The 17,921-nt window shown below is 31.2% G+C and overlaps 1 protein-coding gene and 1 long non-coding RNA gene across 5 annotated transcripts; both read right to left on the bottom strand.

Annotated features, from left to right (window-relative positions):
* Positions 1-4,109: 4,109 nt before the first annotated feature.
* LOC120077098 (uncharacterized) lies at positions 4,110-8,639 on the bottom strand. Of its 4 annotated transcripts, none has more exons than XR_016529790.1 (9): positions 8,559-8,639; positions 7,885-8,021; positions 7,628-7,801; positions 5,719-7,555; positions 5,332-5,400; positions 5,179-5,250; positions 4,896-5,038; positions 4,528-4,657; positions 4,110-4,370 (listed from the first exon to the last, which is right to left on the bottom strand). It is a non-coding gene; the product is annotated as an uncharacterized LOC120077098 (long non-coding RNA). The 4 variants fall into 4 exon arrangements; XR_016529788.1 differs by having other exon boundaries at positions 5,332-7,394; positions 7,483-7,555; XR_005481731.2 differs by having other exon boundaries at positions 5,332-7,555.
* A 5,304-nt stretch (positions 8,640-13,943) lies between these two features.
* LOC120077097 (allene oxide synthase 3-like) lies at positions 13,944-16,860 on the bottom strand. Its single transcript, XM_039030967.2, has 3 exons — positions 16,022-16,860; positions 15,201-15,938; positions 13,944-14,172 (listed from the first exon to the last, which is right to left on the bottom strand). The coding sequence occupies exons 1-2, from the start codon at positions 16,753-16,755 to the stop codon at positions 15,227-15,229; spliced, it is 1,446 nt and encodes a 481-aa protein (XP_038886895.1). The 5' UTR covers positions 16,756-16,860; the 3' UTR covers positions 13,944-14,172; positions 15,201-15,226.
* Positions 16,861-17,921: the final 1,061 nt, after the last annotated feature.

The following is a 17,921-nucleotide window of genomic DNA, read 5'->3' as shown; positions in this document are numbered from 1 at the left end:
CTACCTATCGGAGACACAGTAAGAGGTCACGTTAAAGAAAGAAGCTTGAAGGCAGATTTTTTAGAAATCTGTTGATCCAAATATATATTGATCGATCGACCATCTCCAATCCACCAATGACCACCTTAAAGATCAAGATCCCTACACCATAAAATGTTATGCCATGGATAGAAAGGTTGATAACCCATACCAATATGGAGAAAAGATGCGTTCTAAATAATCTATTTATTTTATTATTTTTCAATTTATATGACATTATTTAGCCTATATATGTTACCTCAATGAAATTTATTGTATTTATTTATCATTTCTGTTGTTTTGGATTTTGATATTATGTACATTCCACATACTAGAACTTTAGTTCAAATCAAAGTTTGTTGGGTTTTATGCCTTAAAATCCGTAGATAGTAAATGTAAATAATTGACCGTCATCAATAAAGAGATTGTTGTTATTTCAATAAGTGTTATTGATTGTGTTGTATGTGTTTTGTCTTAATAACCCTAAATCTAATAAACTAACATTTTAAGCTATCTTATGAGTATTGAACTGTATGTGGAGACATGCATGGATCGATGTTCAAGATACAACCTAAAGTGTCTATAGTATATGGATAAGGTTAGATACCTTATCCTGATGACGCTATGGATACAACCTACTTTTTATTTGATACAAATGCAATGATCCAACGCGTTTGTGCAAGAAACATGTGAGTGGGGATATCCTATGTAATGAGTTTGCATAAGACCAAATCGCAAAATAGTAATCACTAGATGTAACATCGTTGACTAGATAGATTTCTATTTCAACAGGATAACCTAGGCAACTTAGTCTTAATCCTAAGTATGTTATGAACTCCTGTTCACGAAGGATTGTCCTTTGATTTGTATGACTGAGAGTGGCCAATTCATCGACTCAATAAGCCTACCATTTTTTGGACATGGTCGAGTAAGGAGCTAGGAACATAATAATACAAGATGGATTTCACTTCTTCTCAACATTAGGGTAAGTAGATGAGTGTTTCCTTAAGTAGTGTCTCCTGTACTTGAACAAAAGGTCCCACTCTTTTACTGGTTTAAGAGAAGTTTCTGTTTAATGGTTGGACCATAAACAAGTTGTTTATTAGAGAAGCATTGGTACTTAAGGATATAGAGGTAATCCAAGGGTAAAATGGTAATTTGACCTAGCTAGTGTTACGAACACTCATGAAGGACTAACTTGTTGTTATCAATCTATATCCTAGACATAAAAATATATTTGCTGTGAGAAGAGTGCAACTGTGGGTCTTTAGTGGAGTGTACCCACAATTAACGGATATTAATTAATTTGGTTAATGAGTTCAGCGAATTAATCTCATATCGTTAGAGCTTCTAATCTGTAAGTCTATGAGGTCTCATTCCTAGCTCCTAAAGGAAATTGAGGTAACTATGTCTTGAATAGAGTTTAAAATGTTCAAATTCACTTAACGAAAGATTATAGCGTATAATGGTATATTATAATATAAAGTATATATTTTAATTAAACTTTATAATATAAATTTAATTTTGGATATGATTCAAAATTAATTTATGGAAGATGAAGGAGTTCAAATATCAATTTAATATGAATTGGATTCATATTAAAACTAAAAGCTATAGGTTATGAGTGAAATACAATTGAATATGATTCAAATGTAGGCCAAATTAAATATTTGATATTTAATTTAGTAATTATTTAATTGGAGAACCAAATAATTATATTATTTAATTTAATTTAATTAATTGAATTAAAACTATAGGTTATGTGAGAGATGTTTCATTTAAATATGATTTAAATGAAATCATTAATTAAATAAGATTCAATTAAATATTAATTATTAAATTTATCTATTTATTTAATTTTAATTAAGAATTAGCTCCCTACAAAAAAGTGAGATGATTCCCACATTTCACTCTTTCTCTCTCTCCTTAATCAAAATCTGTAAAAACGTATTTTAGGGAGTGAGTTTTTTTATCTGAGAAACACATAGAAGAGTTCTGTACCTTTTGCTTCTCTCCTAAATTCTCTTCTCCTTTCCTAATTCAATTGGTTCCCACAAACCAGAGCTCTCAAAGAATTCTCAGAGGATAGGGAGGTAACACTTGTGGTGGTGTTGATTTCGTGAAATCAATTGGAGAATTTTTTTTATTGGGTTCTACAAAGGTAAAGGTTTCCTCTCTCTTTCTCTCTAGAATTAATTTTTTCCATGCTTAACCTAGAGTACTTTTACAATAGGCAATTTCTTTGTTGGCTCTGTATTATTCTTTGGAATTTTCTAGTGTATGGGTATTTCAAAAATCTCAAATTAATAGAGAGTTCTGGTTTTGTGATTTCTGCTACGTTGGGGCTTTCATCCCTTCGAGAAGTATAGAACTTAAAAGAATTAAATGCTTAAACATTAATGTTCCCTTATATTCAATTAGGGAAACAGGATAAACTTCGGTATTCATTCTCTAGACCAAATGAGAGTTGTTCCTTCCAAGTCGATATATATTAAAATTTTGTGCAGTTTTTTATGTTTGAGCTTAGTCTCTATTTGGTCAAAGGGGCATTTTCTTTTTAAGAATGGTGAGGAAACATATATTTCATTGGTGTAAGAAATATTACCCAAGAAAAAAGGGTGGAAACCACGAACTAGTCTACTATGAAAGTCATTAGAAACTTACCATTTATGATCCATATTTACATATGCAACACTTAATGTTCTTCACAGCTCCACCTTCTCAGCTTTAGTTTCCAATTTCCCCTAGAGGATTTTGTCTCTCTTATGGAGACATTATATGTTATATGAATCGTATGTACATTCATCTCTTCCTGACATGTTTTAGGAGAATGGACTCATCTTTTTCTCAGTCAATTAAGTATAATTGAACTTTCTTTAACTCTTAATTCAAGTATTTATGTTATTTTAATGTTTTCAAACTATTTAGTAGATTGAAAACATGGCAAGCCAAGCACGATCTCCAACACCAATGGTCTTCTTCAAAATGGAAACCTATAAAGGTAAATTTGCATTCATACTGTAACAAATTATTTTCATTTAGACATAAGAATTAGTGTTTTCAATTTCTTTACATGCAGTACCCCCGTCAATTAGATTTTATAGGGTGTGGGTACTATGTGCAAAAGTATATACACGAAATAGTGTATAACCTTAGTACTCCCATTAGTAGCCTCGTATGTAAATTATTTATTTTTATATGCTAGCTACAATTGAATAAATGATGTAAACTTATGTTTAGTTTATCTTTTTTTTCTTCTTCTTCTTTTTGTAGTTCAATACAAAAATGCATATACCCAAGAAGAGGTTGATGTAATTCGAACATAATGGGCAAGTTTTGTAGGCCGATTTGTGTAAGACTACACTTATTGTTTTTTTGTCTTAATATAATGTAAATACTAGTTTAGAATGAATCTTGATGAGTTTTGAGTAAAATATGCAAGTTTAAAATGAATCAGAAGTACTAATCGTTGTTTGTGGATAGATGAATTATTATCTAACCATGATCATTTTGTTGGTAGATTTGTGTATAGATTTTTTTTTTTTTTTTTTTTTTTTTTTTTTATGGGTATTTGGTGTAAGTACTCATGGAAGTACTAATTGATTTGTGAAGGGACAAATGATTATTAATATTATAGAAGTATTTGGTATTTCTGATTGTAGTTTTGGAGGCACGAGTGGTTCCATATGAGTGATCACATGATAATTTTAATTATTGTTCTATGGAAATGTGTTATCGATATACAAGGGCTTTAATGTCGGTTGCCAACCGACATTAAAGATAGTGTTATTAAAATCCTTTAATGCCGGTTGCCTTTAATGTCGATTTTAAATCGACATTAAAGGGCTTCAATAACACCAATAACACAGCCTTCAATGTCGGTGTAACCGACATTAAAGGTCTTTAGTGATTAAAGCCTGTCGATTGCAACCGACATTAAAGCTTGTTTTTTTTAAAAAAAAAATCTTAACCGACATTAAAGCCTAAATCTGTTCGTTTGATCAATTATTGTCCGTTTTTTAAAGTTTCCTTGCCAAATCCATTTTTTCGGTAATAAAGTATAACATGACACATCATCATCGAACGCTATGGCTATGACATATTATTCATGTATGGATTGTAAATCTATTATATTTAATCCGCAAAATCTGCTATAGAATTATAATTTAAAAGGCGTACAATAATTCATGCCTTGAAAACACAAATTACAAGTAATACAAAGATTAGGGTTTTATAAACATTATGAGTTTCCTGTCCCTCTCCACTTGGTAAGTATGGATCCCTTCATAATTCTTCTTGAACAGACACCCCAGCTTCAGTAGTGTCTGGTAATAGGCATCTTTGTCTGACCACTGTTGTTCAAAGGATCACAAACAATAAAGGTTTGGGCGTAAGCATAACACATGCAACGGAAGATTGTATCCATTCATATATATATATATATATATATATATATATATATATATATATATATATATATATAAATGGATAAAATATTTGAGACCTTACCCTTAGAAACTCTGCAACTTTTTTCAGCTAACTGTTGCTACTTGAATGTACTTTGGTTTCCATGCCAAGAGAAAACAGAAGAGCCAGATTGCAGGATAAAACACTCAGTAGAGTTCAGTGAGGTTGCAACCTAGATAATCATAAGTTGAGACATTACCATAAGACTTGCAATGGCTCAAATTAGTACAAGCTTTCAGCATAAACATGAAACATGACCCAATGACAATGTTATAACATTATTTCCAGTCAGCTTAAATATGTATGCACACATATATTTCAAACCTCAAGAGGCAAGATTGAAAGGCATTTTAAAAAGCATGAATCGCACTTAACATAGAAAGAAAATGATCAAAATTACTATTACGTACAACTTCAACTTGCACTGTTTTATTGTTGTGAATGGATGTTTGTGATATCCTAATAAGGGCAACAGAATCTTCCGTGTAAGTTTCATTAGCCAAAGCTTTATCTGGTATGAGTTTCTTGTAACTAGAGCTCAAGCCACCCTACACTAGAATTCATTAAGAAAATGATGGTTATATCTGTGTCTCTCAAGGACCCTCTCAGTTCCACATCAGAACCTTGTAAAAGAAACTACAACGTGATTCTAATCAAAAGAGATGAGTTAAGAAAGAAGCTTTATAAGACTACCTCCTTGAGCACCACAAAAGGTTGAAAGAGGGCAATAAATTGGGGTGGCTCTTTGCCTTGAAATATACGACCCTGCCAAAAGAAAAAAGCATATGATAAGGAAATTCCCAAAGATAAAAACTATTTATCACGTATACTTTATGTTCATGGTACCTAAACAGGCCTCTCTTTCAGCGAGTTGGACATTCTATTCGTCAACCGTGTAGCCATCTTTTGATCTTTCTAAGGTTTGAAATAATAAAAAATGATTTAACAGCAATAAACACATATGTTTATGTACAAATTCACTTAAATATGTCATGATATGAAAATGTAAGGAATGAGAAAACATCCCTACACTTGTTTACAAGCAATTATTCTTTTACAGGAATCAAGAGTACTTTCATTAGATCAAGGAAACCATCTTCCATTATTCCCTTTCTTAGAGAATCAGCACTAGTTATTCAACTGAATTGGCAAGTGTACCACCACATTCTAAGTTTAAGTATGTAACTTACAATAGTTAGATTTTCTCAAAATAAACCTTAAATGCTAACTAACCTCGATGCTATCCTTTCCAAACCAAAAGCACAAGAAATAATCTTTTTTCCTCTCACCAGAGTGGTAGATGTAAAGAATGATGTAGCAGTCTCCACTATAAAATTTACCAATATCATCTGCAAGCAATGGAGTTTTGGCACTGCCATTGATTCGCCATACCTAGAGAATGAAAACCATTAGGACCCCGATGGTTTCATCAGTCGCCATACTTGAATTGTTGCTTTTCGCTCCTCTACTTGTCACTCTTCCTACCCAAACAAATTTTTCAGCACCACAGTCCAGGAGATAACACTTATTATTTTTCAGTATGCTTAGGCTAACAACTACCCCCACATCCAAATTGTAGATTTCTCCCAACTACAGCAGCAAACTTCCAGTACACAGTAAAAACACATCCAAATGAGATACACCAAATCGCAATAAAAATTACCTTCTCATGTGTCTCCTTAATTGCTTCATCACTCAGTTTCTCACTCCTACCTTTCTTAAGGATGTTATCACAAAAGGCCATAGACACATAAAAAGGCCAAAACGTATCATATACAACAAAACCATTAATCAAATCAAATTTCAAAGGCCATGACACATAAAAAGGCCAAAATCTAGAAGCAGAGAGACATATTGAAGTGAAACCATAGCTGGCTTTCATTGAGGCATTTACATAAACAGTTGAGAGGTGTAAACATAAGAACAAAAATTTCATGCCAAAACACATCAACATGCCTCCAACATTGAGACATTTTCTTTACAAGTTCACAAGGTTCTCAACCTCCTTCTCACAAAATCTCACCAATGCATGATTTCTACCATATAATCCTAAACCATATCTCATGTCAAAACACATAAAGTAACAACATGCCTCCAACATAATCATATGCACAACCAAACATTCTCAACAAGTCAACAAAGTCATATGCACCATATCACTTAATAACTCATTCACACATAAGCTATTACACTACTACATGACATCATAACATGCTATTATTTAGCCCAAACACATGATTCAAGATGATCAATATGTAGCCATAAATAATATATAAATTACAATAGAAGCCCGAAACATGCTAGCACACAAAAAATAGATTCCAGAAGTAGAATTCCACTTACACAATGCGTATAAAAGAACTTCTAAACTATTTGGAAGACTCCCAAAGCAATTTTAAATCTCAATTTGGACACTTTGAATCAAGTCTAAACAAAATAGTCTCATATTCTTGCTGAAAAGTATTCGAAGAGTTTTGAAACTATTCTGAATCCAAAAGAACTCAAATCCTTGTTAGTTGGTGTCCGAATTTGCTTAATCCTTGTCCAATAGAAGGAAAACTTTGTTGTAAGCTACTGTGAGAGTCCTAAATAATGTTGATAAAGAATTTATCACCATTGACTGCTAATGTCATCACTATACTGAGACGGTAGGGTTTTAGGGTTGCAGGGTCCTCAATCACTAGCCGTCGCACACTAGTGCTATCAATGTGTATTGGAAGAATATTTGCGTTAGTGTGGCCTACCATCGTTGGAAAAGAAGAAGATGTTGGAGATGGGGAAGGTGGCCAGAGAAGGATAAATAATTTACGTACGAGGCTGGTAATGGGAGTAGTAGGATTATGCACTATTTTGTGTATATACTTTTGCACATAGTACCGGCATCCTACAAAATCTAATTGACAAGGGCACTGCATATAAAGAAGTTGAAAACAATTGTTAAATTGTTATAAAGAAATCGAATGAACATAAATTGTTAAAAAATGAATACAAATTTACCTTTACAGGTTTCCATTTTGGAGAAGACCGATAGTGTTGGAGATCGTGCTTGGCTTGCCATGTTTTCAATCCACTAAATAGTTTGAAAATATTAGTTAAACATAAATATTTCAATTAAGAGTTAAGAAAGTTCAATTACACTTACATATTTATAACTCCATGAAAATCTTCTTGAACCTTGCTTCGAAGAGAATTCAAAACATAAACACAATTTTTTTTGTCTATAAATTTGGGAGGGTTTGAGAGATTAAGAGATTTAATATACGTTGTCGAGATGGACTTCATTATTAGGATTTTTCTTCTTCAGCTCATCCAGCAACTACAGAAGAATTGGAAAGATTTAGAATTTAACTTCAACTTAACAAGTAAAGTTACTGCACACAGTAAAAGTTAGCGGCAGACCTCGACCAGATGCATGGAGGGTCCTCCAAGCTGCATTTTCTTCATAATAATGTTACAAGTTACCGATAATAAACTCTCCCTTCGCATTCTTTTTCTTGCCGATACTCCCATGGTAATCAGATCCATGTCAATAGTTCCTGAAAGTTTATTGCAAAGAAGAAAAATTGAAGTTAGTATATGAGTAATCGTTAATCCAAGAAATCAAGAAAATGTAAAGTTGTAAACAGTAAAGAAATCGACATAAAGATTTGCGCAGTTCACTTATAGCGTATTAGCTAGACAGAGGGAGAGCAATTCATTATTGGAGAGAAATATCATATTAGGTGACTCTAGGGTTATTTGATTTATATATAATGCACCTCTTTAAGCCCTAGGGCCAAACTCGTAAATAACATAAATGCATATACAACTTCATGCAGGTCATTTGGAGCGCTAAATAACAAATTCATGGCATTCCAACTATATGGAAGTGAAACTATAAAGGATCTAAAGAGATTTAGAGGCATCGCCAAACAGCTACCTATAGAATGATCTATTGCAGATCATTGCAACTTTTAGAAGCCAGAATGACTCAAGAACATCGCCCTTTTCAACCTAAATGCATTAGAACTTTTGTCTTGTTATACTGACTTTGATCTATTACAATGAAAAAGGAAAAAAGCAGCTTCACTAACCCATTCTAAGCAACGTATTTGAGCAAGAGCTTCGCTTAGACGTATTAAACTCTCGATTTGTCTAGGGGTAGCTGTAATGACCTGTCCATACAATAATAAATTCCAATCAAGAAAAGTCAAAATCCCTCTCTCCCTCTCTCCCCATCACTACAACATAAGTTATAGTTATAGAACTGGTAAACAAAAAATAAGTTTAGAAAACGCAGTGAACAAGGGACACAACTAGATTTCCTCGCTGTGTATTGAGTGAAGGTTAGTTCTCTACCTTTTGTATGTGGATTACTCTTTGTTTTTGTAAGTTAGCAATTCAGAAGAAGCAACTATATCATCAAAGCTAAATCAGAACAACCCAAATCAGAACAACAATCAAAACAACAATCAGACACAACACACCAATAGTTAGAGAGGTGGATGATTTCAAGTCGTACCTCTAAAACAATAAGAAAGCTGAAGAACGATCGGCGGCGAGCGAAGAAAGCTGAAGAACGATCGACGGCGAGCGAAGAAAGTTGATAATGATCGACGGACGGCGAGGGAAAGGTTTAGGGATTGGGCGAGGTAAGGTTTCGTGACGGCCGACAGAGAAGGGTTTGGGCAAGAGAAGGAGCGCGCAAGTGATTTAGGGATATATTATTTAATAAAATAAGAAAAAAAAAATATTACACCTTTAATGTCGGTTTTAAACCGACATTAAAGCCCATCTTCAATGTCGGTTTAAAACCGACATTAAAGATCAGTTTTTTTTTTTAAAAAAAAAACCGACATTATACATCCGATTTCACTTTTTCCAACCGAAATTAAAGCCCGAATTTCTTTTAGTGGTTTATTGATATTTGATAAGTACTTATAGAATGAATCCGAAGTATTAATTGTTGTTTGTGGATGGATAGATTATTATCTATCTATAAAAGTGTTCTTTTGTAGTTCTATGGAAGTGTGTTATTGTATTAAAGGTAATTTTGTATTTAGTTTTGTGGTAGAGTGTATTGTTGTGTCTATTATTATATTTTAAGTTTGGGTTTTGTGCATTTATAAGTGGAAGAGAAATATTTTTTGTTTGTCACGCATAACAGTAAACATGCATATATTATAACATGCACACTATAGCAAAAAAAAATTTTAATATATTTTTTAATAAAATACGTTGACGAACATTTCTAACACAAAACGAGACATTTAATGTTGGTTTTTCTTTTAACTCTTTGACTAACAAGATTGGACATTTTAAAAAATGAGGTATTAAAAAAAATCGGACAATTATTGAAAAAAAAATTGCTAAAAACTCAACATAGAATATAGTGTACAATATTGGTTGAGATAATTGGCATTGAAATTTTGGTCAACTATAATGCCGGTTGACCTTTTATAACACGATCTTTGATGTCGATTTCCAACAGACATTGTACCCTTATAATGTCAATTTTAAACCGACATTAAAGCCCAGTTTTGTAGTAGTGTAAAAGCATATTTTTTTTAGGAATTCTAGTTTTTAAATATAGTTTAGACACATTTTTACTACCAAAATAAGCATATCTCAATTGATATATAAATGTGTTAGCGATCACGAATTTTGTTGTTCAAATCTCCCTAACTCTATTGTATTAGAAAAACAATACTATTTATTTAATTATTCAATCATAATTTACTTTCTTTTTTAAATATTTTTATTTATTTATTTATTCATTCATTCAATCTAGGAATACAGTGAGATGAGGAAGACAAATGCACCTTAAATGCATCATTTATTGCTCAACTGAAATATCAATGGTAAAAGTCATTTTGGACACGTTGAAAATATTTATTTCTTTAAATTCGTGAGGAAAACGACAAAAAAAGAAAACATTAATAATTCATGTTTTAAAAGTTCTGAGAAAATGTGATTCCTAGAAACATTGACACAACATAACTTAGTGAACCTTTAATTTTATGAACTTTCATCGTCGAAGATAATATGACTTGTTTTATTGGTCCAACTTGATGTTCTTCTAAAATCGAAATAAATTGAAAAAAAAAAAAAAAAAAAACTACTTCATGAAGAATAGGTGTATTTAATCTTTAAATTTTTTCAAATATAATCTTTATAGTTTGTAAAAGTAGGTTTAAAAGATTTCAAGAGTTTTTTTCTTTTTTCTTTTTTATATAAACGAAATAGATGATATATGACATTGCCTTTAAACTAGAAAAATAATTTTAAAGAAGAGATAAAATTTTAAAATTCATATAATTATTTAAAATAGTACTTCAGTAATTTATCAAACTTATTCTTAAAAATTTAGGGACAAGAAAAATACATTTTGAAAATTTATGGACCAAGTATACATATACTAAAAAATTCAATATTTAAAAGAATAAATTTTTGAAATAAATAATAAAATAGAGAAGTAAAAATTAATATTCGAGATTAATTTTAATATAAATTAGATTTAGAATAAGATGGATTGATTTGAAATTAGTTTTGGAATTAAAATTGGTGTTAAGAGTCTGATTGAGGTTTAAAAATCATTATTTTTAATTTTTTTGGGATTTGATTTACAAAGTGTTTACAAAAGGATGACTATCTAAAATAAAAAATAGAACCATAAAATTAGGGGTAATATTTTGGTGCATCCCAGGATGTACATTATCTTTATGCATCTCACTTTCATCACTTACATCAAAAGGAAATAAGAAGACTTTTTGACAAAGATAAGTATTACCCGAGATGCATCTAAGCATTTTTCTAAATTTAGTTGTGCATAATAGCTTAACAATTCGATTGCAATTCCAACATGCACATAAACTCAACCATATGAATCTATACTATCAATCTCAAAGTTTTTTTTTTCAATTCCCCACCTTCATATTTGGTAAAAAAAAATCATAATAAATAAATAAGGAAAATATCAACACATACTCATGCTAAATTCTAGAAAAAAAAAATACAAGAGAAACAAATTAGGTCAGATGTGGTGATCATCCATCTCTAACATGATATCTACATTCTTTGAGTCTTGAAAATTCTTTTGCTCAACTATATATGTTAAAATCATTAAAATCATATTGACCTCATCTTCTTGTTAATTCGGTTGAGATACTGAGAAGGCTGACCTAGTGAAGTTCGAGAACCAGGTGAATCAGGAAAGATGATCTTCTTTTTCCAAGTGGTTGGTAGAAGCTCAATGCAAATGGCTCTCGGTGCAGAGGTGGATGATTTGTGACTCTCAAAACTCTCCTATCTGTATTGGGTTCAAAAGATTCGATAGGGAGTGACCTATATCAAGACGTTGAAAGGGGAGACTATTCGGGTTGGCCTTTATTTCCTTCTCCTGTTGAAAGGGGAGGTGTGCCAATCTCTACTAGTGGAATCAGACTCAACGTATAATATTCAAGTCCTAAATGATTCAGATGTTGAGAGACAAAGAACCTGATAGATGCTATTGTTGCACTTGCCAAGCGTTTTGGTAAGGTTTCTTTTGGTTATTGTAATCATTCTAGTAATTTTGTTATCTATTCTCTGACGCATGTTGTTGTAAATATTTTTTTATTTTTTTTTTTTATCTCCAGGTTCCTTCCTCTGAGAAGGAAACTCATGATGCTTATTGGGAAAACGTTTACACTAGTTGTCCTCTATTATTCTTAATGAAGACTTTTGCTATGGTTAGTTTCTAGTTTTAAGAAAATGTATTTCAATAAATAAATCAATAATACAACATTAGCCCAAAATTAATCAAGTAAAAAAATCAAATTAACAATAAATTGTCTTAAACATAACTTAAACACATATTCGATCCTTTTGTACTACTAGGAAAATTAAGGCCCACAATACTAGTCTCATCTAGCCAAATGCTTTTAGCTAGCTACACTTTCTTAAATAATAATAATAATAATAAACGAAAATTTTTATTAGTTGGGATACAAATTTCACAATTTATTCATGTATGGCTATTTAGATCAAATTAAAAGTTTAAATTAAAATTTTCTCACTGAAAAGCATATAGTTTAAAAAAATAATTAGTTTTGAATAAGTAAACCATCCTAAAATATATTAAGTTCTAAATAATTAATAATATATAAATCACATTATGCCAATCTCAATCCAACACAATAGAATTTAATTTTAAGGATATCAAATTAATTCTCGTTACTATCAATCTTTCGAAAGAAAAAAAAAAAGTGCTTTGAAACACACAAAACAAAACTTATCTCTTCTGACTAAGAACTTGTACCGACTTTCATGACATCATGATTTATTTATATTATATTCAGTAAACAATTAATTACACTATGAGTGTTCTAAAAAATTCGAGAATTCGAACTATCCGAATTAAGGTTGGATTGAGTTGAGAACTTTTTCTACTTTTGTTTAGTTAGATTGGGTCTTGGATTGGCTAACTAAAAATTTTGAGTTGACCTAATCCAACTCTAATTATATATATATATATATATATATATAAAAGGTTGGATTGAGTTGAGAACTTTTTCTACTTTTGTTTAGTTAGATTGGGTCTCGGATTGGCTAACTAAAAATTTTGAGTTGACCTAACCCAACTCTAATTATATATATATATATATATACATTTTTCTCTCTTTGTTTAAGGTTGTGTTACTTTGAGTTAATGAATTCATGAATTGTTAATATTTTTGTTTCAAAATTATTATGATCGTTTGTATTTGTCTAAAGTTTGTAATAAATATCATAGATATTTAGTTTTTACTACTCGAATCTTAAGGTTGAGTTGGGTTGGAAACTTTATTTGAGTTTTTTGAATTGTCAATCCGACTAATCAAAATCTACTAATATATATATTTTTCTTTTATGGTAGGTTTCCTCTAAAAGAACCATATATTTCATTAGCGTTGATTTTAAAAAAATATCAATTTATACCTTTAAATTCTAAACTTGTATTAATTAGAATCTTAAGTATCGATTATATTCAAATTCCTAAGTAGATTTATTTATATCATTCATTAAATTTCACTTGGACAGAGATCTGTAAGATTTATTATTTGTTCAATAAAATATTTAAAATTTCATAAATGAATCAATATAGACTATCCATTAGGACTTTCTTTTAAGACGGTCTATTTTATTAATATGATATTTGAAGGAGTCTACACTTCTGTAAAAGTTGATGCATTGTAGATTTTCAAAGTAATCTTAATAAATTGTATCAATTGATTCATTTATGACTATTTAAAACATTTAAATGAAACAATTATAAGTTTTTTACAATATTTTACGAATTAAATCTAAAAGAATGTGTAACTTGATATATTGATAAAAGTTTAAGATTTAAACTGATACGATTAAATTCATGATTAGGTGAGACAACCCTAAAACATGGTGATATTGTTGATATTTCTGAAAAAAGATTTTCCTAGAAGAAGATGATTTAACAACAAAAAGAAGAGAAGAAGATAGTATTTATTTAGTTTAAATATTAGAAAATTCACAAAAACAAATAATTAGAAATAAGATCCTCTACATCATATATGATTAAATTAAAATGAGATCTCCATTAAGATAGGACACGTGGAGCACGAGGAACTTACTTTCTAATTTATATCCCAACCACTCAATCATGTATGCTCAAGTCCACGACAGCCCGCGTGAATCAGCCAATCATGATTTATTCTGCAATCATCAATAAACGCTTAAATATATTAAACAATGGAACATAAAAAAAAAAAAAAAAAACCATACATAAAAATGCCTATATATATATATATATATATATTTAGACAGTGATAATTTTTTTTATTCGTAGAAATTATAATTTTTGAAATATGTTCAACTTAATCTTTATTATTATTCCCATTCTTCTGATTATTACATTATAAATTTTGAATTAGAAATATACACGATTTATTAACCGATTAAAATTGAAATTTCAAACGTCAAATTTAACAAAATCTAATATGTTGCTATACATAGATTTTTTTTCCTAAATATATGAACTATACTTATGCCTTAGTTAAAAATATATGGAATCAAATAGTAATACTAAGAATCACTAGACTACTTATAGGTTTGTAAGAAATGTAGGACATATTGTTCTTAAGACATGCAATCATGTAATTAAAAATGTAGATATTGTTGTTGTTTTAATAGATGGCTTGAATACTCATGTTCTACATTATTTACAAACAGAACCTTGATCCTTCCTCATTTCTAAAAAAAATATATATATGAAGGATTAAAAGTATATTCATGGTAGAAAATTATAAGAAATTTAGATAGACATTAGAATCTACAAGCCATCACTCATTTTATCTCAATTTTAGTTCAATAATTTAACATATTACTATTTCAATAATATTTTCGAAATATTTAAAAAATAATAATAAATAGTGACACTTTTAAAAGAATATAGGTATTATTTAACCAAATACAAAGTTTCTTATTTTTTTTCTCTCTATATTTTAGCCAAAATAATAATGATTATATCATTTTTTAACTTAAACTTATACAAATGTTATAATTTATACAATATTTATATAATTTTGAGTGTTCAATTTTTCAAATAAAAAGTTTAAAAGATAAAGTGTAATTACGACATACGTCAAGATGATTTTTTCAATTTACCCTTTATTTTTCAACAAAATCCTTAAAGTGAAAATTTAGAAATTTAAAAGATGAAAGAACATAATTAATTAAGTTACCTGTAATTTAAATGAAAGAACATAATTTAAACCTTAACGGTGGCTTTGGTTAAGGACTTGAACTTCACCGCAGGACCGAGCGGCAAATCTGCAACGTCGACAGTAAACGTATCATAACGGAGGAAGAATTCCACCAGAATAATCCTGCCCATCAGCACCACCAGATTCTTCCCCGGACACTGCTTGTTCTCCGCCGTCGGCTCCACCGTCTCCCGCTCGTTTGACCAGTAAACATACTTCAAAAGCTTCTCCCCTTCTTCTCCTTCGAACCTATCGCCGACGAACTTCTCCGCATCCTTAAAAATCTTCGGATCTTTAGTGGCAAACGGCTGATACCCGAAAATCGTCTCTCCTTTCTTGATCTTGAAAGCAGAATCATGGCTGTGAATCACTATGTCCTCCTTCGCTTTCCCGTACTGGAACGGCACCGGCGGCTCGATCCTCAGAGCTTCATACACGACGGATTTCAGCAGACTCATTTTCTCCAAGGCGCCGAATGTCAGTCCGCCTTCTTCCTTCACGGTGGTCCTGACTTCGTCGGCGAGCTTCCTGTGGAGATCCTCGCCGGCGGTGCCGACCCATTTCAGTATAGTTGGAAAAAGCACTTTCATTCCGCCGTATGCGTTGAATCCGGCGAGAAACACTAGATTGTGACACGCTTTCTCTCTGTCTATCCCTTGTTTCTCTGCTTCGTCTAGAAATGATCCAGAGGAGGAGTAAAACGCTTTGTAAAGCTTCCTGTAAAACCAAACTCTAGAAATGAACTTAAAAAATTCAAGGACATTCCGAAATCTAAGAGAAATTACCCCATTAAATTCTACCTGTAACCACTTTTGACTGGAAAGAAAGGCAGGGGAATAGTATGAATGATGAGATCTTCAAAAATTGAGAAAATATTCGGGACTCCAATGGAAGCAAGTGGGGCGAGCTGAAAGGCAAGCCACAAATCGAACATTCCAGGTCCATCGGCGGCCAATTTCGGATCAGGATTTCCATCAGAGAATAGACGGAAAACGTAATCAAACGACATGGAATCACTAATCGGATTGAAATCGGCGATTTTCTTCTTCTCCGCGAGTTTATCTTCAAGCTTAACGAACATCTCCGACAAGGAGCTTCGGAACAGAGGGATGATCCTGTCATGGCGGGAGGCGAGAAAAGAGAGGAAAAGGCCTTTGAGAACAGAGTGCTCTGTTTCCGATGGGTCCAAGTAAGCGCAGGTGCGAATGCCGCCGGTGAAGGACAAGGAGGGCATGTAAGTTCCATCGAGAATGTTGCGTTTTTCGACCTTGGTAGTGTCGAAGAGGATCGGAAAACTAACGGCGTCGAGAAGGACGACGACTCTGGAATCGGAGGAGATGAAGGGGCCCGGCGGCATGTTGGCGCGGAAGACGGTGGAGCCGTATTTAGTCACTCGGGAACGGAAGAATTCGTCTTTGCCTTGGAAGTAGAAGTAGTCGTAACGGTCTTTGATCGGACCGAGGAAAGAGAATCCATAGCCACCGGGAATGGGTTTGAGAGGAAGTTCAGGAGAGGAAGAAGAAGGAGAAGCCATTGTTCAGTTCTCAATGTTTCTTTCTTACAAATGTAAACAAAAGGTTTTGTCTTCACGTTGGGGAGAATGGACACTAGACAAAATTGTATGGTTTTTCCACTCTTCTATTTAAAACATGTATAATATTACGAACTCGATAATGTACCATACTGTTTTCGTTTTTTATTTTTAATTTTTGAAAATCAAGCCAGTTGTCTAGATTAAAAATACATTTTTAAAATTTAAGCCACGTTTTTAAAACACTTTTAAAATCTAGACAACCGACTTTTAACTTTTTTTTTTTTTTTTTGCTATATAATAGTTTTAAAAAACCAAAAATAAATCCAGTTTTCAAAAACAAAAACACAAACCCAATTTTTAAAAACCAAAAACAAAGAACAAACAGATTATTTTGATGGATTGAATTCATTATTATAATGAGTGGTTATTATAGTTTATGGGTTATATTAATTTATGGATAATAATATTTTGTGTTTGAGGTTTATATTATTTTAGCCTACGAATGTGAGCAATTTCATTAAATCTTAGTATAGTTCCACCATAAAATCTAGATGGTTACATATTTGAAACTATAGAGACTAAATTGTTTCGTATTAATCTTTAGGATTAAAAATTTCAAAATTAAAAGAAAAGATACCAAATTTTTACAAATCAAATTTAAAAGTGTTTTAAAATTATCTTTTATTTTAATTCAACAATGTGTGGCATAGATTATTTGAACTTTTAAACTTATTGGTGGAGAGTATATGATTGCATTAATTTTTTTTTAAATATGTTGTTAAATAAATCAAGGGTTACAATATCTTAATGCACACGTGCGTAAGAAAAATATTATATAATCTATATCAAAAAGAAAAGGCATAACAATAATTATCATCCTAGTGGTTGATAATTTGATTTTTTTCACTCTTTTAGGTATCGTTTGATAATTATTTCATTTTTATTTTTGTTTTTAAAAAATAAGCATATTTCCTCTTCATCCTCGTTGGATAACTATTTCTTTTTTGTTTTTGTTTTAAAAAAATAAGTCTATCTCTTCTCCATTTCTTACCTTATTTTGTATTTTTTCTAAGTACGATAGTTGAATTCTTATCTAAATTTTAAAAACAAAAAAAAAAATTTCAAAAGTTACTTTTTTTAGTTTTCAAATTTTGGTTTGATTTTTT

Source organism: Benincasa hispida, chromosome 5, assembly GCF_027475165.1.
Source record: "Benincasa hispida cultivar pf3 chromosome 5, pf3_genome.v1.1, whole genome shotgun sequence".
In the NCBI taxonomy this organism is placed as follows: domain Eukaryota; kingdom Viridiplantae; phylum Streptophyta; class Magnoliopsida; order Cucurbitales; family Cucurbitaceae; genus Benincasa; species Benincasa hispida.
Note: the sequence above shows the minus strand (reverse complement) of the source record. Positions and strands in the feature narration are given on the sequence as shown.